General features: G+C 32.7%; 1 protein-coding gene across 5 annotated transcripts in view; it reads right to left on the bottom strand.

Annotated features, from left to right (window-relative positions):
• LOC122718544 (G1/S-specific cyclin-D2) overlaps positions 1-12474 on the bottom strand; it is a 45940-nt gene extending 33466 nt beyond the window's left edge. For all 5 annotated transcript variants that reach the window (XR_006347403.1, XR_006347404.1, XR_006347405.1 and 2 more), the window contains exons 1-2: positions 11286-12474; positions 355-570 (exon numbers count right to left, since the gene is read on the bottom strand). Coding sequence is in view for 2 of the 5 variants with exons in the window: in XM_043943653.1 (XP_043799588.1) it covers positions 355-570; positions 11286-11483 (414 nt within the window). In the remaining 3 variants the exon portion in view is untranslated. The remainder of the gene's footprint in view (positions 1-354; positions 571-11285) is intronic.
• Positions 12475-25669: the final 13195 nt, after the last annotated feature.

The raw sequence follows: 25669 nt of genomic DNA, 5'->3' as shown, positions 1-25669 counted from the left end.
CTTTTGTTTAATCCAACTATTACACCTATTATAATAAAACCCAAGCACAAAATTCCAACCATCACCACACTGTATCTTAAAACATCCTATCCACCGTTCTTTTTCTACCTTCCAAGGCAACGTGCAATATTTAAACTTTCTTAAGCAGAGCAAGAGAACACGTTTTTATCCCAGAGTACAGTTTGCTACACTCTATCCATCCACTCTATCCAAGAAAGTGATAGAACTTAAAATATCCCAGACATCTCGAATCAAGTTTTTAAAGGACCTCATCGATAATCGTTCACTAAAATGAACGAATGGCGAGGACAGAGACAGAAGAAGAAGAACGAAAAATTCGAGAAATTCACTTACCCATAAGTCATCCATGGTGATGGAGTTGTCTGTGTAGAAAACGAGAACCTCCGCGGTGAGAGGTGATGGCTCTCGCAATTTCGAGGCGAGAAGTAGGCAGGCAGTTCCTAGCAGCTGCAGCTGCGACTTCCTGATCGGGCAGATCGAGAGGAACCTGTCGACATAGTTCATCGACAGGGGGAAGACCTCGTCCTGGCACTTCTGCTCCTCGCATACCTGTCAACGATCATCGAACAGATTAAAATCTGTGCCTACGCGCGAAGGGGTTGTTGTCGACAATTTGTCCCCCTCTCAGGAGGAGGTGTTGAGAAGGGTGGCGCTTGGGGATGCGTCGATACCTGGTGTTGAATTAAGTGGAACGTGGGTAAGGTTCCTGGCCGAGGTTTTGAAAGGGTTTTGTGGACGAGGGTTAAGGGATCTTTGGAAGAGGAGGGTGTTTTAGCCGTTATTCGATTAATTAATGGATAAACAGAATGTATTAGTATATTCTTGGATGTAAATGATGAAGTTAAATAATAAGAGTTTTTTTTTTTTTTTGCAATAAAGAAGAAATTTTGGATTGTATCTTTTTTAAATGTATCTGTACATTTTTGTTTGCTTATTTTAAATACAAATTGGCAAAAATGTCGAAAGTAAAAAATTTTGTTAATAATATTAATGATATAAATTGAGTTATTTTATCTTAAATTAAAGCAGAATAGAGGGTAATCTTCCGATTACTTTTCTTTGTAAAAAATTAATTTGATGTAAATTTCCTAATGAAAATTTAATCGATCGATTCGAGTGAAAAATAATACGATCAAAAAAAAAAAAAGAACCATCGAAGAATTTATCAAATATTCGAAATAAAAATCTCGAAACGTACGATGACGTTTGTAAATTAATCGAAACTCGATGATAATTGAACAAAATAACGACATAAAAATAATAGCCGGGGACAAAAATCAGAGACCGGATTTCCTCTCCTTGTATTTTAACATCGTGGCTTTGGCTAATCGATCACCCTGGGGCACAGGTCGGGGACCTCGGGTTTTTGTTTTCAAAGTATTCTCGAGGAGAAGATACAATCGATACAGTCGATGCTGAAGAAGAGTGTAACGAGCTTTTGACGTGGAACGAAACTCGAGGTTCGACAGGTCGTAATAATTTTTCGTTAAACGACTACAACATACAATAATTCGATAGAAATAAACGAATCGATCTCGTCCAATTTAAATTGCAAAAATAAGAAAACAACAGAAATATTCGGACAAAATAACCTCGAATTTTCAATCGTATTACATCAAAAAAGGAGAATATGATCCCACCAATATATCGTGTATTAAATAGTCGAGTGGAAAATTATTTTCTACGAGAGAGAAAAAAAATAAATAAATAAAGAGATTAGGATAAGAATTTAGATCCTTTGGAGAAAATTAAATTTGAAGTAAGAAATTATTTTTTCATATATCGATGATATTATACTTCAGGAATCGTGGAATAAGGTCGACCAAAATTTTCCACGATAGGTTCACCGGTTGGGTGCAGCCATACGAATCGTCGTCGTCATTCCACCCTTTTCTAACAGCACCAATTAACACTAAAAAATAATTATCTGTGACCCATGATTAAACATCCGTGTGTTTGAGGAAAAAATAAATAAATAATAAAGTATAAGGGGAACAAGATACTTAGATTCAATTAATCGAAAATCAATACTTTTTTCTCAGACTATCGAAGAATATTGTTTAGATCGTTTTAATTGAATTTTCAATTATTAACAGAATGGATGAGGTTGAAATTGAATGAAACGTTAATATATTGTTATAACGTTTCAATTATCGTTCACTTACAATTACATTTCAATACATGTATTAAAGTATCCATTCAACATTTGAATTATATTATTTCTTAACATTTTTAAATAATTTATAATCCAGCCTGGAAAATCCTTGTGGAACGGGAATCCTTATCCCATCAATAGAAATGAATCGCATTATAATCCCTACTGTTCTCTATCTCGACTTAATGAGATAGAGTCTCGGTTGAATCACATTGAAAGACCAAGTCTAAAATCGGCCATCGGCGTCGTCTTGAATGGAAACTGAGGTTTATACAGGCCGTCTCAAGACGGACGATACCAACCAGCCCCATAAATACAAATGACTTCAACGTTTAGTCAAAAAAAATAAAAGTAAAGCAACATTTTTTTCGAGAAAATCGAGCTTGAAAAATTCGAGACTGTGATCGCAAACAAGAGGTTCTCCAACCCCTTTCGATTTCAAATTCAATTTTCTTGAAAAAAAACTTTCGAGCGAAAAAATTTTATTCCATTCATTTTCATTCGAAAATAGAATCGAAAATGTCCTCAATACAATTTTTTTCATCGAGGAAGCTTCGTTTCGAAAAAAAAAAAANCAAAAAAAAAAAAAAAAAAAAAAAAGAAAAAATCGAATTGGAAAGTTTCAATCGCGAAACACACAAGTATATTCGATACACCCAATTTTTTCGAAAGCGAAATTTCCAATTTTCCAATTTTATTTTTGCTCGTAGCGGATCACTCAAATTACGTCACTCATTTCGAAAAACATCCTGTATTAAACTCGTGCATTTGTTGCACATAGAGCGATATATTTGGTAATCGATTAGATCACCATTGGCGCTAAACTTTTATAATCTTTCCGTATGATTCATCGTCTTTTACATCTCATTCTATTCCTGTTTAGGTTCTAATATTACTGTTTGTATCAACAGTGATAACATTCGTAGATGGTTTACACGAGAACGAGAAAGCCGGCAAAACTTATACGGCGATCTAAACGTAAAATTTCTTGATTATTATTATCGTTCTTTCCGAATTCTCAAGAAAAAAATAAATAAATAAATAAATAGATAAATAGAAGAAGAAGAAAAAGTATACAGTTACATTTAATTAGACACGGAATAAGAAAAGATCGAGTTTACTAAACTGGGGAAAAAGTCGCGTGTCTCCTTTCGACTAAACTTCTTCGTCAATGATATATATATATATATATATATATTTCCAAACTAATTTATCTATCTATCGTTCGGTTATCGGCTAATCCCTCAATTATTCGTAAGAAGAAGAAGAAGAAAATATACCACTCCTGTAAATTTTCATTGAACGAAAACAATATCTCTTTCAAAGGCGCCGCATTGTTTCGAAGGTGGTCGTTTCCACGAATTGGCCTAGGCCTACTAGGCCGCCTATATATCTCGCGTGGCAATTTATGGCACCGTTTTTGTACATTTTGAGGCGCAGCGTGCAATGTACGTTTTCAACAACTATGTGTTACCGTTACTCGATTTTTTCCCTTCCCCAAAATAAACCGAATAAATATCCGGCCCGATTATCCAAATAAACGATTTCCAATTGAATTCGAATTTTTTTTTAACCCGCTTCGAAAGCCTCCTTCCCTCTCCGCTACTCCTTATTTCTTTATTGTAATTCCTGTGAGATCACAGGAATTTTTATACGCATCATAAAAAAATATCTTTATTCATTTTATCCTTTATAAAATGTCGAATGTTTTTTTTGACAAATAAAATTGTAAATACAGGAAGGATTTATCTGTATCAAATATAAAGTCGCAACAGAGGGAACGAATAAAAAATAACATTTACCAATCCAATTTTTCCGAAAAGATAAATAAAAAGAGCGAGTCACTTTCGTAATTCACAAGTTGGAAACGAGTAATCCTCCAAGCTATTACACCGTGCATCTGTTCAAATATTAAAGAAAGTTGGCTCGAATTGGAGCTCGATATCTCTCGTTCGAATGAGGAACACGTTTCAAGCTCGAATTAAAAAGAAACAGGGGGAGGGAAGGAGGGAGGGAGGGAGGGAGGGGGAAGAAGGTTAAAACCGATAAAAACTCCATGGGCCAACAAACTCGTCTGTATATATCTGCCAGACGGTCATCCGTTACCCTTCATCATCCAGATAATTATTTTTGCGAATCGTTTGAAAATTTTCCCCCTCGAAACGAGAAAAAATTCTTACGTTGGTCTCCCTTTTAATATTTTTTTCTCTCACCCTCCTCCCTGTCAAGAGCTGTGCCAGGCCGCGTTATGGCCTGATTTTTTCCTTTTGTTGATAAAGCGAATTTTGATATTTATTTAAAAAAGAGAAAACTGTAAAATTTCTTGTATTTTGAAATATTATTTATAATTTTTGTATGCACATTGATTCTTCGAATACTAGAGTGTATTTCGCTTCAAAAGTTTTGAACAAATTGGACCAATATTATAATTCAAATTTTATTCTCTATTATTAATACCTAGAATTCCTTGATTTCCTAGAAATTCCCTAGAAATCCTCGATATGATAAATGAGAGAATTTTTCAAAATGAAAAAAATTGTTTTTAGAATGTTTAAAATATGAAAAGTACGTATGGAGGGAATAATAATTTTTTGGAGAATTTTTGATTAAATGGAAATAGTTCTAATTGAATGTTTTGCCATTCAAAATAATCGCCCTTTCTCCCTAGAATTTCTAGAAGCGTTAATCCTCACGATTCATCATGGCTAAATTAATTTTTAAGCCTTAAAATCAATTTAACAATCAGCTAAAAAAGACTCTAATTAACACTGAAAATAAAATTCCAACCAAAAATAAAAACAACTCCAAAAATCGAACTTCTTATTCTATCCTTATTCAGAAAGTTATTAATATATTCCTCGTTTCTCTATTTAAAATTACCGCCCAGTATACATTAACCTTCATAACAAAATTTCACGATCGAACACTTTATATTCCATTTAGATAATTGCATTTAATTATTGACCGATTTTCAAAAACATTTTTATGATTACAAGAGCCATTTCGACATTGATTTGCCACGATAAACTTTAATCCGTGCTTCAACGACGAAAGGAAAAAGATGAATGTGTTTGACATATTATGAACTTTGAATTGATTCAGAGTTCGATTCAGAATCTATTTATAATCGATAGATATATATTTGTTACATTATTTTTGTTTAATTTTTGCGATTTTAAAATAATTCAATGAATCATAATTTAATTTTGAATTATCATATTTATATTTATATTTAAATATAAATTTTTATTTTTTATTTCATGAAAGAAAAATGTAATGAAATATTAAAAATATTAAATTGCGTAATTATTGTTTCTTAATATCTTAAGAAATATTTTAACTGGATAAAAGTTGAAAAATCCTAATAACGTAGCCAGTATGAGATTGTGCTCATGTTTCTTGTTTCATTTTAGAATTCCATAAATTCTTCTATAAATTTTAAACTTTATCCTATTTTGTCTATTTTCATATTTCTATTATTTTTACATGTAATATTATAAAATGCTATTTCTATCAATTTTTGCTCGAGCAAAGTTTTTTGTTGACAAGAAAATATAACACTAATTGTGACAATAATTTTCTTTGATGCACTCGAAACAAATTTTAATTTAACGTTGGAATATTTTTAACTGACAGATAGATTCGACTATGATCTCAATATTTCGAGTTATACCGATGTTTTACCGATTTAACTAACGAATTGTCAACATAAAAAAGTATTTTCGTCGAGGATGATATCGAAATATATTGAAATTTTTAAATAAAATCGAACCTGGTTTCTAACTTCTCTTTTGATTTGTAATTTATATATTTGCAACATAACCTCGATATTAATGAACACTAATTCCATTAACGCATGGCATTTAAAAATTATTTCGATTAATATTAATATCGATAAAATAAAATCAATATTAATAATCAATATTTGAAAATAAATTAACAAACGTGCAATTTCTAAATTGATAATTCATTTTAATTACTAACAATTAACGTTTTCGTTCTAAAAGGAAGATTTCTTCGTCTAAGAAACCCCATAATTTAAACAACTATATCCTCATTAACACGTTAAGATTATGAAGAATTAAGAATATAAACAGAAACAAATTTGCACAAAAATTGAAAAAGAAAAGAATATCAATAAAATATTTTCAAAAAATTTCCATACATTGTAACAAAGTTTTAAAATTTATAAAAAAGAAAATTCTATTAATATATATTAAAACATATTTGATTTTCAAATATAACAACAAACTAATCTTTCTAAATATATTCTCATATATTCTCATAATATATTTAAAATATTTGCAACAACTTTCTAAATTTTTTTAGAAAACAATCCAAAATCTTTAATAAATTTCTCTAGCAATCCAAAGTCTTAAGTGAAGCTTAATCGAACCTTTAATCAATATATATAAAAATAAAATAAGAATAAACATCAAGAAGAAAAATAACTAAAACGCTGCAAACTTATTACTAAATAATCTAAAATCTCTAGAAAATCCCTAACAATATAAAGTAACTAAAATTATACACACAAGATATCACATCTTCAACGAATATACACGAAAATGTAATTTTTTATAGGAAAAAACAAAAGGAAATATAGTGAGAACATAACCGAATGATCGAGTTGAATGAATTTGAACCGAAGTGAATCGTTCGCGAACGCCGCACTAATGCCAAAGAATTCAAAGCAATGGACTTCGACACGCGTGTATACACGACCCAGTCCGGTCACGTTCTTGTGATTCAAGGCCGAAACCTTTACAAACCTTCTGATCGTTGCAATTAATCACGCAAAAAAATCAATCGACAGCCGAATTAAAATCAGACCTTGAACCCGGGAATCGCGGGAAATCGGATTGATCGAGATGATCGTTCGAAGAATTCGAGAGAATATTTAACGTGATTGAAACTCTTGTTCTTGCAAAGAGAATTTAAATGGATAGGAATCTGTAAATGAAATGATATTAGTGCGAGTTCTATGTACATTTGTACGTACGTATGATGACTCATAAAAGTATTTAAATAGATATTAATTCTAATGATTGTACGGAAGATTGTTTGTTTTTAATGTTACATATAATTTGCATACTTTATATGAATGAAACAAATATATGTATATTGAGTGAGATATTGTAAATTGTTTGTAATATTATGCGAATAATAATGTTTTTAAAAAGATTGTATTTGAAAAACGTTCACATAAAAAATAAGCTAGAAGGAATTTTACATATTTCAATTTTATTATGTGATATAATTTTATAATAAGAGTATAAATATTATATTATTATTTTATATATTTGTGATAATAATAATAGCGTTTTTGAAAAAAATTTAATAAATATTGTTGCAAGATTATATAGCAACATAAGAACGTTTAATAATTCTGCAATTAATACATACTTGATATTTATAGTTTTGATTATAAGTATAGTGTAAGTAGTTTGAGTGAGTGTTGCTACTATATGCGCACTTGTGAATTGATAAAAAGTGAAATCGCAAGTTTTAATATTAGATTAGAACGCGAAAAGTACTTGACATAGTTAAAAAATTGGCTTTAGATAAAACCAGAAACGAATGATTTTGGACAACCTTGATTTTTAAATATAAACGCAATCCTTGAGCACGAAAATTAATTAATTCTTTTAGATATACGGTTGAAGATTCAATATCCAAATTAATTGAGAGATATAACTGTTTTGATAAAAAATTTCTCGAAATTAAAAATTCTAGCCTCTTTTTATTTTGATTATTTTATAATATTATGAGAATATAATATTTTTTAAATCTTATTTATATCTTTTATATTAAATAAAAAATTTTATAATATCGAATTACATTCTTAAATTGAATAATTAATTCTAAAAATATTCTAATATAATAAAATATTTTGAAATATTAAAATGAATTTGTCATAAAAAATTAATATACTAAAAAATAATATATGTATTGCATAAGAAATTAAGATTTATATACTGGTAGATTAGATAAATCCCTGGAGTATTCTTATCTCAACATTTATAAATATTATAAAATGAATTATACAACTTTTAAATATCTCAACTCAATTTTGTGAAAAACATAATCATAATGAAAGGTTAATTGCAAATGGAATGCGTTGATTTTTAACGCATAACGATTTCTAATTTAACTTTATTACGTCATTAGAAAGCGTGGACCATGCGAATTCCTAACTTTCGACAAATCAATTTCTTGATAGATTTAGAAAAATTTTTAAAAGTTCAATTTCATACACGAAACAAAATTTTATCCTATCCAAGAAATTGCAATTGTAGTATCAAAATTAAGATTATAAAAGAAATATAACAATACATATTGAAAATTTGAAAAATTGCAAATTATTAAAAATATTTATTCAATTCCTCTATAATATAATAAAGACTCTATTTTATACTTACATTATTAGAAATTTGTTTAAAAATATACGAAAAATAATGAAAAATATGTGTTCTGTATAGTTTTACAAAACTTAACCTTTTTTACGATACAGATAATCAAAAATAATCAATGACTGACATCATAACTAAACATGAATATTATAACCAACCACTTACTTCACATGAAACATTCTAATCTTATCAAACGTTAATTCTTAGAAAACCAACTCTCAAAGTACTTATATATACAAAATTTCTGCACATTTGAAATTTTTACACAGCAACGTTAAAACGACAAACTGCCACTGGAACAGCATCAGCGCCCTCTTGCGCAATTGAACTAATATTACTATCGAAATTTAATGAATCGAAATTTAACAAATCGATATTCTCTACGATAAATTCTTTTGCATAATATTAATAAATTTACTGAAATAAACAAAATTATGTAAATCAAACAATTCAAAAATAATAATTAAACAATTTAATTACGTGATGATTTTGATGTAAAATTCGAAAATTCTAAAAAAAAATTTATAACCTAAAATCTATCACTTGTCGATCAATTATTATTATTAATTGATACATTATAATTATAATGCAACAAGATATAAAAAATGTAACAATGTTTCGCTTTTAAACGATAAAGATATAAAGACGATCGATCAAAAGAAAAAAGGAGGGAAAAAAAACGAACAATCATCATCGATCGTCAATCGTTAAGTTAATTTTATACAACTTAAATTCGAACCAAATGATCAATCGAGATGCCAAAAAAGAAACGATTACCGTTACAAACGTTAGTCATGAGCTGAAGAAAAAAAGAAGAAAGATACTTTGTCGCTGGATGGAACAAAGGATCGCACGAGGAATACGGATATTTCTGTTCGAAGCACGTTCGGAAACCAGACATTTAAACGTATCCAAGGGTCCGGAAGACTACATTGTCAGCGGGTCGGTGTCACGTTGGAAGGAAAATGAATCGTGGAATCGTGCAATTCGATCCGGAAGCAGAGAATTCATTACTATAGCTGTCGAAGGAAGTCTGCGACGAAGGTGATTACACGACAAGAATCTTTCTTTTGATATCTTTTTATTTTATCGAAAATTTTGTCATTTGGTTTATATTAATTTCTATCTAAAATTTTATTTTATTTACTTGTCATTATAAGAATGTATCTATTAATTCTAATAAAATTTTTTATTTCTTTGATGTATCAAAGTATGACAATGTTTAAGCACCTACGCACAAAGAAATACGTGAAAGTGCTTGACCTGCTATGTTTAACGACACTTTTTCAGACTTGTAGTATTTCATGAAGAAAGAAAGCAGAGAGAAAGGAAAAATTAGTTCTTATAAAAAAAAAAAAAAAGCAATAATCTCATGATTTGTTCGATATAACATTTTTTAAATTAATATAAAGATAAAATCTATAAATATTTGTTACATATAGATTTTAATGTCTTACATTAATATCATACTTTCTATTCTGATTGTATGTATATTCTATTCAGATTTTATAGCATTTATTTTGACTAGATAAAATCTAATTTCTATTAACATACGATTAAAGTGACACCTATTAATAACTATTAATTCCTAGATATATTTACAAATATCTTTTTAATAAGCAAAGAAAATTCCGTTTATGTAAAATTAATTGCGAATGTCGATTTGCCCATCAGTACTATCGCTACACATTTGGCAACGCACGGTGACGTAACACTGATTCCACTGACATGATTTACCTCCTCCGTCTATGACGGTGAAAATACGGCAAGCACGCCGGCAACCAAAACCGTTGCGTACCTACGCAACAAGCGTGTTTTTTAAATTTTAAAGGGACCTCCGACGCGTGTTCGACGTCACCGGACGTTTCTCTCTCACGCTCTGCGGCCGAAAATAAGTTAACGTTCTGTTGTGCGACTTTCCATGCGCTACCTAAATTGAATTATATTCGCGGTAAGTACATATACCGAAACTCTTGCTTATAGTATCCGAAATTCGATGAATTTTGCATCATATGACCTCTTCCAAACGAAAAACTTTAATTACTCTGAGCATTAATATTCTAAATGACAGACAAAATGTATTTTTATATTGTCTTTACAATGACACTTGTTAAATATTCGCAGATGAAAGTTCAAACTGAAATTGTCCGAATATAGCTGATATTGTTCAATGTGATATAATGTTATATCGATATATTATTGATAAATAATTGCATAAAAAGTGTAAGTATGAGAGATTATTGCGAATGCTTACGTAATATGAATATTTACTGTAGATCGTCAAAAAATAACAATGATAAGCAGACTTTATATATGACTATTTCTCAAATATTCCAGTGGATATTAAAAATTAATATTATCAAAAACTTATGTCTACTTGTCAATTTGATTTTGAAGTCAATTTCATTAAAACTAAGTGAAGTTATCACAGTAGAACATATATATATCGATATCAGTATCGACCAACGTAACCCTTACGACTCTCGAAAAAGTCGAAGGAGCTATGCATGCGAGACTCAACTTTTTCACGATTTATTCCTCGTAATTGAACGAAATAATCTTTTCAATTTTACCGCAACATTTGAAAAACGATATAAGGAATTTTTATATTATAGTACAAGATGCGATAAAGTATGATAAATGAGTAAATTTTGGGAAATTCAAGGGCGACACGTGGACCGGAAACAGTTGCTCACCTCTAACATCCACTCCGCGACAATCTTGCGCATGAGCGGCGAGATGTCCCTCTGCACGCACTCAAAGTAAGAACTGCTGGGCGCGTATCTTTCCTCGGTTTTCAGTAGATTTTGCAGCACACGGTCATCACCAAGAAGGGCTGGATCAGCGTAGGCTCTGCACTCAGTCTCAGTAGTCTCGCAGCAAAGCAGATCCATGATCCCGTGGCGTTTCTAACCTCTCGAACACGCACACGCACAACAGAGAAACGGCGGTGGCGGCACAGCCTCTCCTCCTCCTTTTTCTCTGGTGACTGTTCGCGATCGAAGATATCCCGGTGTGTCAAACTTTTCGACGACGCACAGAAATTCTCGGGGATCGGACGTTTTTTCTCTCCTCCTTCGTTTTTTCCGTCCCTTCTCACCGCCGTCGTCGTCGCCGTCGCCGTCGTCGCGGTGTCACTTTATTCACGTGCCACGTTGCCAAACCGTTTTTCGCCGGCGCGACCAGACAGAGCATGCACGAATCGATCGTAAAGATACGGTAGTTCACACGAATTCGCACGAGAAGACGCTTGCCAGGACACTCAACACTTCACAAAATATAACATATATATACACATGTCATACGCGTGTATACATACACGTACAGGACCTTGGTTTCGGGCAATGACTTCGAATATATCACTCACCTAGAGGCTATGTACGCGAAAACAATATATACAACACAACGTCGAAATTCGACGACGTGAAAAAAAGCCGGGTTTTATTATCCCTTGCACAACACACTCTCCTTTCGTCTCTGATATTCTCTCGTCTGGCGTAGTTACCGAATTGTATAGCTCTTTTTCTTGTATTGAGCTCTCCTATTTTCTTTATGTACATATATATCCTCGTATCGTCGAAGCTGCCTCTCGATCAAGAAAAGAGAAAAAAATAAAACGAATAGCTCGAACACACACTAATAGCGAATGAATAAAAAAGATCGTTCGAAGGGACGTAGGACGTAGGTTGTAGGATTATAAATAAGCGTAATTCGGCCTTGTTGGTTGTGTTTCGTCGATTAGAGTTACTTGTGAATAGTTCGTTGCACCTAGGTTTACGTTGTTGTGGATAGGTGCACGAAGAAACTGTTCCCCTTTTGAAACAACTTGGCTTCGGGTGATTTAAATGTCCTGCGATGCAAGCTTAGTCTTATTCACTTCTTCACGATCCGACACTGGCGACTTACCAGGTCAGAATGTCGCTTGTCGTCGTACCGTGGTTCGGTCTCCTCCGGTTCGTTCTATCCGAAGGGGTGGTAGGTGCGTCCCCACTATCTCGGCGCCAAACGATCACGTGACCATGGATCGATCCCTACCACCAAAGCGCCAGCGTGTCACGTGAAACGTAACTGTTCCCCCACTATTGGCTGACATGACTGGGGCGCCAGTGCCGGATTCGCATCGTGTAACAAGAACCTAGCGCAACTGCCACCTACAGGGTCGCCACCTTCGGCGTCTCGTGTTATTTCAGGGACGACTATGAAATCTACGGAACCAAGGTGGTAGTGTTTTAACTTGCTGTCGAAATTCACAAAGCTGAAAAAGTTTTGAATGTGAATGATTTATTTAGTCCTTTTAGAGCTGTATTATTCACGATTTCCGTTAGAATTTGTGAACAGGTTAAAATTTTTATTGTGAGATTTAAATTTTTGAATTATTCAGGATAAAGCGTATATCTATGTTTTAAATGAAATATAATTTATTTTTTTTTCTTTTTTGATTATGATTTTTTTTGTGATTTTCTATAGATGAAAGTTTAAGAATTTACGATTCTTATAAACTATAATTTTTATTTGAAGAAAAAAAATATTTTAATTCTAAAAAAAATTCTTTTAATTCTAAAAAATAATTGATATAAACTAGCCATTATATTATATACATTAATCTTATATTTTCCTTCCTATCAATACCATGTAGGCGTTATGTAAGAAACGTTTTCATCTAACGAATAATATGAGTCACTAAGAAAATCAATAAAACGTAACCTGTTGAAAATTTAAAGATCACATATATTTATTAATTTAAACTATTATCTAAGTGTTCATTTTTAACTTTATTTTATTAAATTTTGATTCAATTTTATATATATAGTCGTAAATGTTATTACAAAAATAAAATGTTTTTGAAATATATTTTTAATTTAATTATAATAAAATTTTATGTCAAATATTAATGATTTTTTATTATGTATGTAATTATAAAATTTTTGAAATCAAATGATTATCTATGTGTTGAATAGTAGCCACGTTACGTCTAACATGGAGTAGGGTTCCATGTGATCACAATCCGATATTGACTCGAGAATATTCGGATAAGTCCGGATTCATTCGTTTTCATTCGTTCATATACAACGTTGAAATTCTTTGCATTATTCTTTGTTATCGAAATTTCAGATCTTTTTATATATTTTTCTATTTTTCATCTATATTCTTTTTAGTGTTGAAGTTAATCATTCATTTTATCGACCGCATGAAAATTGGTAAAATTATTAATAGAAAATATTGATGAATCTGCTATAACAAAGAAAATAACGAACAATTTTCTTCAGGTATATTTGTTATACACGTGACAATAAACGAGAAATTCCATTCTTTTGTTGAGAATAGACTGAAACAGTGAATTATAAATACATCATTGTTAAAACATCGTGAAATAAAAGATGGAAAAGTATACAATAGGTTAGAAACCATGGAATTGCAAAGAATTAAGAAATATGAAAATCATCTTGAAGTTTTTAAATAGCATTTCATATTTTCTTTGTAGTGAGATCATAATTTCAATTCTGCAGTAAATTAGAACATACATGTTCAAATAAAATAGAAACTATATCAAATAAAACAGATCATTTGACTTCTATAATCATGGCATAATCAGGTATGAAAACATTAAATTATTGAAATTATAACAAATTTTTAAAGCACTTTAAATTATCTATTCTTGTAAATTTTGATAAATTTGATTAAAGGAATAATTTTCCTGTAAAAAAAAGTAATAAAATACATTTTATTATAGTATATCTTATTATTATTACATTACTTTAGCATCTAGTATCATTTATTTATTCTTCACAATCAACTTTATTACAAATTATTATTTTTTTTTCGTAAAATATGAAAACAATTAAAATTTTAACAAGCTCTTCTATCTGCGTTCTTTCTGATCCGACACGTCATTAGAAACCCGATAAAAATTCGTTCACCGATCTCGTCGTGCAGGAGCACTGTTCGCAAATCGTTGCTACGTTACTATCGTTGCTACAGAACATAGAATCGCATTATCGCCAACGACTCGAGAACGTGCATGCAGACCCATGGGTTCTTCTCTCCTTTCTTCGTGTCCGGCGATCGAACGAACGAAGCCTAGCCGGCTTCTTTCGTTGGTTTCTCTGGCCGTGTCGAGAAATTTCTGAAGCGTATATAGGGAAAGTAAGGGCCACTTCCGCCGGATAATTTGAACGGGAGAAAGAAACGGTCCGTGTAGGAGTGGGAATGTCCTTCGTGCACGAAACTCGCGGGTTCTCGATTCGTCTGCGCGTACTACGCGTTTACTACGGTGTCGTACGCGCGTGCAACTTTACGCGACCGGATGTTGCACCGCGTACCAGACGACGTCGTAACGACTGAACAATAAGTGCTTCGCTGGAGTACTACGAGTAAATCGAAACGATCACGATTCGTCTTATATTAGATGCCCGGCGAAAACCGGATGACCGGATGTTTCGTTACTCGGTTGATCGTTGATTCGACGATTGGTCGGATGGTTGGATGCAAATAATACAGATACGATTATTTATGTAGGCTTAATGTGAAACTATATTATTTTTAATCTAATTAATTATTATTGATATAAATAGTGTGAGTTTTTGTTTTTAAAATATTTAATTTTCAGGAAATAAGAAAATTGACATGAGAAAAGAGAAAAATAAGTAGTCATTAAATAAAGGTTATGTAATAAAAAGAAGTGAGAAATGAATGAGTATTTATTTATTATTATTTGGTAGGTAGTGTAATTATTATTATTAATAATGGAAATATTAAATTATAATTATATATTATAATTACGATGATAAGTTAGAGATTGTGCTAATATTAGAAGCAATATATTTATTATATAGTAATCATTTTTATGGCCATGGTCATGGTCACGATGACAGTGACAAGCTATAGTGACAGTGATGAAATCACGATCGTATTATATTACTCACGGCTGTGTCAGAATAAACTTGTAATCAAATTGCGAGTATAAATTATGAGCAATTTGCGCTTTTTTATTAGTTGTTAGTTAATATAAAATATAGTTTATTAGTTAATATAGAATTTTATTATCAGAATTAAAAGTTATCAGAATTAAAAATTATTTTTATATTAAACAAATGTTTATATACCTAATTAATTTATCATATTTGAAATTTTCTGTCACGATAATTATATTAAACACAAAATTGCTTATATTAATTAATTAAAAGCATTAACTATTTATTCCTTCACTTTTAGTCCTAGATCGTATCAATGTATTTAAAATTCAAATTAGATACTTGTGTTCATTAATTTTTCGCCGTGTTCTTCATTATTGTTCAACTTATTAATTAAAGTTTAATGTTATTTCTAGTATGCATATATTTATTAATCTCTGTTTCACAAGACACGAAGTGTATCCTGTATGCTTTGAAGAATAGAATTTTAACAATGAATGGAATATTATCATTATCTTCTTTTTGATAGAACCAACGCATATTTCGTTTTTAGTATGAGATATTAAGTTTATATATTTAAATATTAAATATTTTATTTATATTGGATTTAACAATTAGTGTTTGTAGTGTATTATGTATTTATTGCTACTAAACGTTAACAATTATAATAAATAATTAAATATTAACAGTTTTTGTTACATAATAAGCTTACATCGTTAAAATAAATTATAAAATAGATAATTACAATAGATAATACAAACGAACCGTTGAGAATTAATGTTTATGTGAACAAAACAATTTAATAAACAATAATAGGTTCTTTAATTACACATGTACATAACTATGAATCATAGCGGCGGCGCCTTAGGTCTAATATTAGACTAATTACAGATAACTTTTATTATCAAGGCAAAATAATAACAATGATGTAATTCATATTTTTAACAATCAATAAATACAATTATCTTTTCATATATTAAGATTTTTATTATAAATTTCTAAAAAGCTAATATTCTATCATTCATAATTTTCTAATTAATTCTGTCAAAAATCTTTTTAAAAACTAACATATCTTTTATAAATATAGTTATGTTAATAATGTAAATTTTTACATCTGCTCCCCCTAAAGGGTTAATTCTTATTCTAACTCTTTTGTCTCGGTCGGTATTATTGGAATCGAAAATAACGACCGTGTTCCGCAATCCAATTGTCAATCTGTGATTACCATAATTTAAGATTAATCGAAGGAATCAATTTACCAAATCTTATAAACTTTCCTTGGGGAATCGTGTATACTCATCAAGTCCTTTATTAGACAAAGTACGACAAAGTGGCCATCGTACTTACACAACACGTGGTCGGTATGTCGGGTGAAGATTTATGCCAGTGAAAAGCCAGGCGAATATCCTCGCCTCCAGCCGGTTTAAATGGCTTCGAGGCGGCTCTATACGCACTCTCGCTGCGCTAGTATTTAATTTCACTAGAGCATGAATGTTCCGGTCGGTGCTTACCCATCTTTTACGATACGCCTCGCAACGTCTTCCCCTTCGAACCTGGCCTCGAAACTCATGCCAGTTAACCGCGCCATGGATCCTATGTGCGTCAAGAAAATGAATTTAGGTGCAATCGGATCTTCGACGTTTGCGAAATCTTACGATCACGTGGGAAACAGTCATGGTTCCTTTTCGAACTTTGCTGGAGCTTCTTTCGATAGTTTGTCTTTTGAGGTTTTTTCTTGGGAATATTTTTTTGGGAGTTAGTAAGAAGGTTTGTCATCTTTTATTGTGATGTTATAATTTATGACAAGTAATTTGAGAGATGTTCTCTTTTGATTTGGTGTTTTTTTTACATAGATGTGTTTGAGAGGTTAGGTATGTGACAGTGTGGTAGAATCAAGACAGTATGTATTTGAAGTATATTTGAGAATTCTTGTGATTAATAATCAAGATTTTGTGCATAATTAAATTGATATTTTTAGTGAAAATATAAAAATCATCAAGATATACGAAGAAAGTATTACATAACCATAACAAGTTTGATAAAAGTTAAATGTTAGAAATGAATTTTATAATTTACAAATTCATGCAACAGGAATTTATAATCTACAACTTGAGGTTTGTAAATTTTCATTTATCAATAATATTAACATTAAACACGAATAGAATTGAAATATATTTTTTTCTAATTTTAATTATTTTATTTTCTTTCGTATTATACGTTATTTTGCACTTTGGCTTGTTTCAAAGAAGAAACTTCCAGAAGTTTCTTCTTGGAAATAAAGATTTTCTAATCATTCTACCATTCTATTAAATAAGCCATTTATAGTCGTGAACCCGGTTTCTATTCGAGTCGGCGCCTTTATCCGAACTTGTTCGTCCTTTATCGCCATGTAATGGCCCCGATATGCGATTGTTAAATTTGCATTTGCACCTATGGATATCTTTTCAAATTGTTAATATGTTACATAAACAAAATATTATATAAACAGTTTATAGTATAAATGTATTTATTAAAATTTAAACGTATATTAAAGTATATATATATATATATATATATATATATATATATATACATACATATATATACATACATTCAATACATTTTGACATAACCTAAAATAAGATTATCATCAAAATATTCTCTGAAATAATTTAATTTTTAATATTTAAAATACTTTTTCATAATAATATAAGATGTTTCGGTTTATATAGACGCATTATCCTCAATAAATAATAAATTGGTTGATTTACGCCAAGCTATTTACAAATATAAGGATGGTAGCGTAGTAACCCAAGTCTCATTAAACGATTATTAGTTGCTTACGTTTAAAGAAGCAACTTCGACAGACCAATGTGCGCATTTCGGCTACGTTGGGTCCGCAGACCGACTGAATTGCCGCTTGGGGCTAATTAGTGTTTAACTAGCGAAATAATCTTTTTTTCTAACTGTTCACGCCCCTCGGTACAGTCCGATGTCTCCTTGGAATCGTTGATGAAGCTGTGCTTTGTATGGGATATATCTTTATGAGAAATTTTTCAACGATGACGAACATTTCGAGAATGTTTAAAGGACTTTTTTCATATCATTATTCTTCTTTAACGTGACAATTTTAGGTTAGGTTTTGAGGTTTGATGATATTTGAAATTAAACATGACTAGTATTTAGATTTTTTGATTTTTCGAAATTGCTTAATATTTTAGGATACTATTAGGATACTATTTAGGATACTATTTTTTTTTAAACATCTAAAAATCTTACAAAAATAAAGAGTATATATTCATAAAGAGTATTATAGTATATAGTATAAATCTACTGTAATTTCATTAGATAATATCTTTAGTTTCCTGTAATAGATTAATAAATAAATGTTTTAATAGAAACAATTTAAGTTTTTCAAAATCTTTCTATTTGTTCTTTTTGTTTCATTTATTTTGAAACATAATTAGAAAATATTTATCAATTTTTTACCAGAGTTACTAGGGTTATTAGATTTTCCTAGAATTGCTAGTAACCACAATTATTACACAATTGGAATTTAATATATATATCTTTAATGAAATTATTCGTTCGAATTCTTCATTGACAATCGAATTCTGATTATAACCGAAACAAGAGTCCAGGAAACAGGTGCAGAACGAACCACAAGTGTTTATCGGCGAGCCATCGTGCTTTGCGAGTTTCCTCGCTTTTGGTTTGCTCGTACGGATCGTTGGAAATGTCCGTTAAGGTAAAAGTGGCATTCCATTCCTCAGCCAGCATCGAGTGCTGCCAGTACACGAACTTGTTTCGATTAGTTGAGAACGAAATCCCGTCGAAGTCTTTATAAAAATTCCGAAAAAGAATTCCCCAAAAAACTTATCTTGCTCGTTGATCGGTCTGCCGCCAATAATCGATGGAAGGAAGTTCCAACGTTGACGTTGACAACCGATCTTCTGTGAGTTCCTTGCTTTATATCGAAGGAATTGAATCAATCTTTCATCAAATTTTAAGATTAACATTATTCGTGTTTAGATACAAAACGAAGAATTTTTCTGTCTTTTTAATAACAATATTTCGAAAAGACATATAACATTTGATATTTTACGAAATTTAACGAAGATGATTATTAACTTTTCTCAAGAAATTATAAATCCAAACTAACATTTCCGATCTTTGAAAAATACCTTTAAAGTATAATAGAAAAACGCTTAATTCTAATCACAATTTCTTCGAAGATAAAAACCGAACGATCTACCAACGTCTTCCAAACAAATCATCGATTCGATTTCAATTAAACACCCCAAAGTAGCCCAAGTAGCCTTTAGCCCGGGGGGAGGGGGGAGGAGAGTCCAACCACCAATATTTGGCTTATCTGTCCGCAAGTGGGCGTGCTCGATAATTCCCAACAAGCCTGCAGCCCCGACCGTATGATTTATACGTGGCCGCATAATGTGTCACATCCTTCGATGAGCCTTCCGATTGCATAAGTGACTACGGGGTTAACGTCGCGACTGTTGAAAGCCTCGATGTGGCGCCAGCCTCTTTCCATTGTATACGTAATACGTGTACACACACGCGCGCCTTCTCTCCGTGTGCGTTCATTCACCGTGGCTCGGTATGCGTTTCCACGTCCAACCGGGTCTCTCGAAACCCGGTGGAAGATGTTTGCTTTGCTTCTTCGCTTCGCGATAGAAAACGCGCACCGTGTACAACGATGGAGGGAACGCGGTTCAAGGTGTCTCACCTTGGCCCTTCGATAATAACAGACGTGATCGGGAACCGACGCTGACAGCCGAGATAATTGGACGGACGAGGAGGAGGAGGGAGGGAGGGAGGGAGGAGGGGGGTTATCTTAATTCGGATTCGGCCGCGGATTTTTTTTCAGTCAGCCTCGTTTTCGCATGCGCAGATAGGCGATGATTGCGACACGTAGGGCAGAGACGATTGGTGGTGTAGCTGTCTGATTGCTTTGAATGTCGCGATGATTGTGTTGACGGGTACGAAATTTTTCGAAGCAGGTTGGCAGCTTGGCTTTGGAGTTCGTTTTCGATTGGTTGTGGATTTTTCTTTCTTTCTTTTTTTTTTTTTTTTTTTGTTGTACAGCGGGATTTGAGGGATAATTGATGATTGGGAGGATGTTTGCGCGTGAATCGGAGGGAATTGGAAATCGTTGCGGTTTTATTTTATTGGGAATGTTTGCTCTCGAATTTTTATCGCGGGGTTAAGAAATTTTATTAGAAGATACTCGCGACTTCCATTTCCCTAATAACACTTTGCACAACATCGACTCGACTTTCCAGAATAAGATTCAAGAAGATTTTCCCCAATTTTACAACTCTCTTTCCCCGAAATAACAACCAAGCCGCATTATTTTTCCAAACAATGTCATTCTGTTAAAGTTACTCTCGACGATTTCCCTTCTTAAATCCGCCATTCCTCTCGTAAATTCACAGACCACACGACCAACACCTCAAGGAACACCGTAATCATCGATATTCGTCCGAACGAATTTTCGAACCTTCCAACGATACCGAGGGATCGTGACAAAGGGCGGCACGAATAAAAGGATCAAAGGTTTCGAGCAGGGAGGAAACGATGGTACCATCTGAACCGTTAATGAGCCACGTACCTGTTCCCAAAAAAGCTCGAATATTGTTTCTCCCTTCGAGCGGACAACCTCAAGGGTTGCGCCTCGACAATGAATCGAACAATGGGAGGGGGGGAAGCTGGGCTGTCGTTCAACATTGGCCAACTTTCGATTTATTATCGTCTGATGTATACTTCAAGTATATATAACACTTGAATTTAGCGATGGAACGCGCACTGTTCACAGACCGTTCCCAGCCCGATCGCCAATTCTCCTGCTGAGGTTTACCTGAAACCGAGAAGGTTTCTTGGCTGGCAAGGACTTTTTCGGGATCATTTATCTTCAAACATTTTCTTGGGTTTCGTACTGCTTGGGATGTTTTTCCAGAATTTTTTGTTTCACAATTAGAGGAAACTTGGCTCGAGGTTGGGGGTTGTTGGAGAAAGTTTTTGGAGAAATTTTTCTTGGAAGGTCTTTTGGAAAAAAAAAAAAAAAAGAAGAAGAAGAAGAAATTTATTTGGATAGTTCCAGAAATGAAATCTAATCGAACCAAAAATGTTAAAAAAAAATTGTTGAAAAACATTCTCGTTGATCTCTCAACGATGATATCACAGATCCCGGAAAAGAAGAGAATAACATGGTAGCAATGGTGTTACCTAATGTATATATATATATAATTCCTCTATTTCGATGCAAGGCATTTAAAATTATCGAAATAAGGATAACAACGCTTCACACTCGATGACGAAAGGGTGTTCGATAATACGAGATTAAATAACCACACCCTTTTAACGATCTCTCGTAACTAAATCTATCAAATACTGCCGCTTATCGTGACCCCTGTTGATAACTGCTTCCGCTGTTCCTCGATAAAGGAGCGCTCGATACAGAGAGTTACAACAACGGTGTGTAGCAGTTTGTAAAAATAGGGGCTTTCATTACGGGCTGGCCACAATATACTCTAGTTTTATCGAATCTACAACGGTATTTTCGTGATAAACAGTAGTGAATGACCAGCGAGAGAGTTTTGCCTTATCAGTGAAACAATGAATTGGAAGATTGGACGAGAATTCCTACGAAAAAAATTGTCAATTTTCCAATTGGAAAAAGAAAACTTTATTCGCGTTGCTTTAATCGTATTATTATGTTAATTATATTAAATCTTGAATTGCGAAATTTTATTATCGAAATTCGATATAATATAACATGGTTTTAAATATATATAATTTTTATCGTCAATCATTTTCCTCTCCGGTTTTCTTCCGATTCATAAATTCATTTATCTTATAATTCTTTTTTTAATAATTCATTCACGTAAGATTCATTTTGCCGCGCGGTAATCGCACGATAAATTGCACACGGAGATAAGAGGAGAATACAACGTAATTTATCGATATATTCGATAAGGCGCGCACGTTCACAATTAAGCAGATGCACAATTAGAAACAAATGACAGTGTGTCTTATGCAATCCTCGTATGCACACGATCGACAACATGTTTGTCACGGTAATAACACGCGTAACAACGATAATGAGAAGGCGCCGGCGCCAAATAATTGTCCGATTATTCTGTCCTTTTTCACTCTATCGCTCGGCATACATCATCGTATCGCATCATCCTCGATATCTTCTTTTTTCTTTTTTCTTTTTTATTTTATTTCTTTTTTCCCTCATTTGACGCGACCCATCGATCGTGAACCGTTCATTGATAACGATTAAGACTCTCGATGTTGATGATGATGATGATGATGATGATGATGATGATGCGCGATGGAAAAAAAAAGTTGAACATAAGAAGATAAAAATTATATTGAATGAATATTATTTGAAAGAAGATTGATTTTATCGTAACGATATTCACTGTAAATAAATATCTTGCATCGTAGTGAAATCAAAGTGAAATGATAGTTAGTTTTTCCAAAAACATTTCTCACTAATCATAAAAGAAAAAATATATATAATCATCCAAGAATTGTTACATCTTATTTTTGCATTTCCCAAGGAAATGATTTTTGACTTTATTTTGTAATGTACTTTTTATTAATTCACTTGTAACTGTTACGAGTTTATGCGCATATAAGAGAACATCTATTGCTTGGAAAACCTTGGAATTTCCAAAAAATAGTAATCAAGCAAACTCGCAAGCCTCTCGAATACCACCACGGTGTGTACTAAATTTTTTCGTGGCAGGCGGGATCCGTTTCCACGGATGGAAATCCGGAGGCGGCCACCGCAGACACAGTCGTCGAACGTCTCGTCGCCTCTGTGCCGTGTGTTTGGATTTCACATTCTTCCCGGTAACACACAAGTGTTCTTCATGCAAGGCGTGTCCCTGTTCCTCGCGGCTGCGGGATCCAACGTTTCCTCCCGTTCAACGAAACAATCCAAAATCTCGCCTTATCTTTCCCTACGTGCCCTCCTCCTCCCCCTCCTCCTCCCTTTTCACGGTTCTCCTCCGCCCCCTGTCTCTTTTCCCTCGTGCAGAGGGGACCAAGGGGGAGGGGAGGAGGGGGGGGTCCGGAATAAGCCGCGTGACGCTATGCGGGGACTGCCCCCCTCTCTCTCTCTCTCTCTCTCTCCTCTCATTTAAATTATAAAAAAGACGACCCGGGGGCCTCCGGTTGTGTTGCGTTGCGGTGCACGACGACGAAATCCGGCGAGATTCGGGGAAAGGGGAGCAGGAAACGTTTTTTAGAAGAGGCGGGAAAAGAAACGTGGAAACAGAGTTTTCGAGAGTTTTGTTGGGTTTTGTTGGGTTTTCGAGGAGGAGGGATGGGTATTTGGCGAATTTGGGGGGGGGAGGGAGGGAGGAATCGAGAGAATTGAGGTGGAGGTGGTTTTATTTAAGTAAAGGGGAGAAATAATGGTGAAAAATTTGGATTTGAGAAATTGAGAATCCAGGATTGAAATGAAATGAAAATTTGGAAAATTTGGAAAATTGTAGTAATATTGTGCTTCGATATCATAGCATTGGATTGCTTGATGATATCGAAGAAGTTGAAGATATTAGATTTGAAGATAGTTGTATTTTCTTATACTTGGGATTTAAAGTTATATTTTTTAAACGTTTTTTCTAAATGTCAACTTTGTACACATCGTCGTATCTTGGTTTTTAAGTTTTACGCCTTTTTTTTTTAAACGTTTACTCCCGGAACATTCGATATTGAATTCGATTGGATTCGGCCGCTCCTTGCTTTACATTTACATTTTTATAACATTATATTTGGAAGATTAGATTTTCTTATTTATTCTCGCGCTACGTTCCCGATATTAATATTGTATCAATAATATAATTTTTTCTCAATCGAATCTCTAAGTCAAACAGAGATCTCGTTATAGAAATCTAATATCTGATACACGTGATAGATATCGTACGGTTGATCAAAAAAAAATTTCCAATATATAAAAAAATTGTTCCCTTTTAGAAGAGTATAGATACTTCTTATTCGTGATATCTTGTAGAAAATTTGGCGCCGACGATCGATTGAATTGAACATTTATCCTGTATTATTCCGTAAAATTCTGGATAAGAAATCGTTATCTTAGCGTTCTACAATATTCTTTGCTCGAAAACCTACTTAATACCGCTTTAGAAGCTAATTATAATGCTCTACTTTTAAGTTTATTTCACAGGCCAACTGTTACGCCTCATAATCCTCAACACTGCTTAAATAGCAATATCTATTCAAGTCGAAACTATTCGATATATCTTTCAACGTAGGTGCACATTAGGTTTTTCCTAACCTATTTCCTCATTTCCATCAATATCTCACGTTGTTTGAAAAATATATATACGTATATATTTTAAATAAGGATATATTTTTCAAATAAAAATATTTATCGTATTTCATCTACGATTTAAAGAAATAATTTTGAATGGTATCTATTTTTTACATATATATATATATATATATATATATTTTAAAAACAACAATCAATTGTCGTCCAAAAATGTTCTTAATGTGTTCCAAGAGGAAACAGAGTATTAATAACTAAATAAGATGAGTTGGTTTATCATAATGCACCCTATCTAATCGTATTATTTAAGCCCTATTGGGTCAATCCCTCTGACTATATTACAATTTCCTAAAGCCCAATACCCCGCGATATACCCTGAACAGAAGGAAGTCGCCGGCTAAATGCTCGATTTCACGCCCGCATAGGTCCTCTTCCGTTGTCGTGTTTCCTATTTTCCGATGTAGCACGATCGAGACGCCGAAATTAACAATTGCGGGCAACTGATGCGGGCAGGTTAATCCTCGTTGCAAGATCGATTATTATTATTTCAACGTTATTTGAACATTATGGGAAGAGAAAAATCGAATAATTTCTCCGTTCTGAACGTTCTTTGATTTGTTTCAATAAAGATTACAAGATACGAGGTTACTCGAGCAAGCAGTTATATAATTAGATGTATTTTGAGGTTAGGTGAAAGATGAAATTAAATCGATATTAAATTCTATTTTCGTTTTTTAGAAATTCGTACGTTTTATGTTTAATTTCCAACTAGCAACTGTATTTCAAATGAAAAATTAAAATTTAATCGACCGAAATTTATCGAATGCTATACATTTTTGAAATAAATAATAATAATAATAATAAA

The sequence above is a fragment of the Apis laboriosa genome, unplaced genomic scaffold, assembly GCF_014066325.1.
Source record: "Apis laboriosa isolate Shangri-la unplaced genomic scaffold, ASM1406632v1 scaffold64_cov150, whole genome shotgun sequence".
NCBI lineage: Eukaryota > Metazoa > Arthropoda > Insecta > Hymenoptera > Apidae > Apis > Apis laboriosa.
This window is presented reverse-complemented; position numbering and strand designations above follow the sequence as displayed.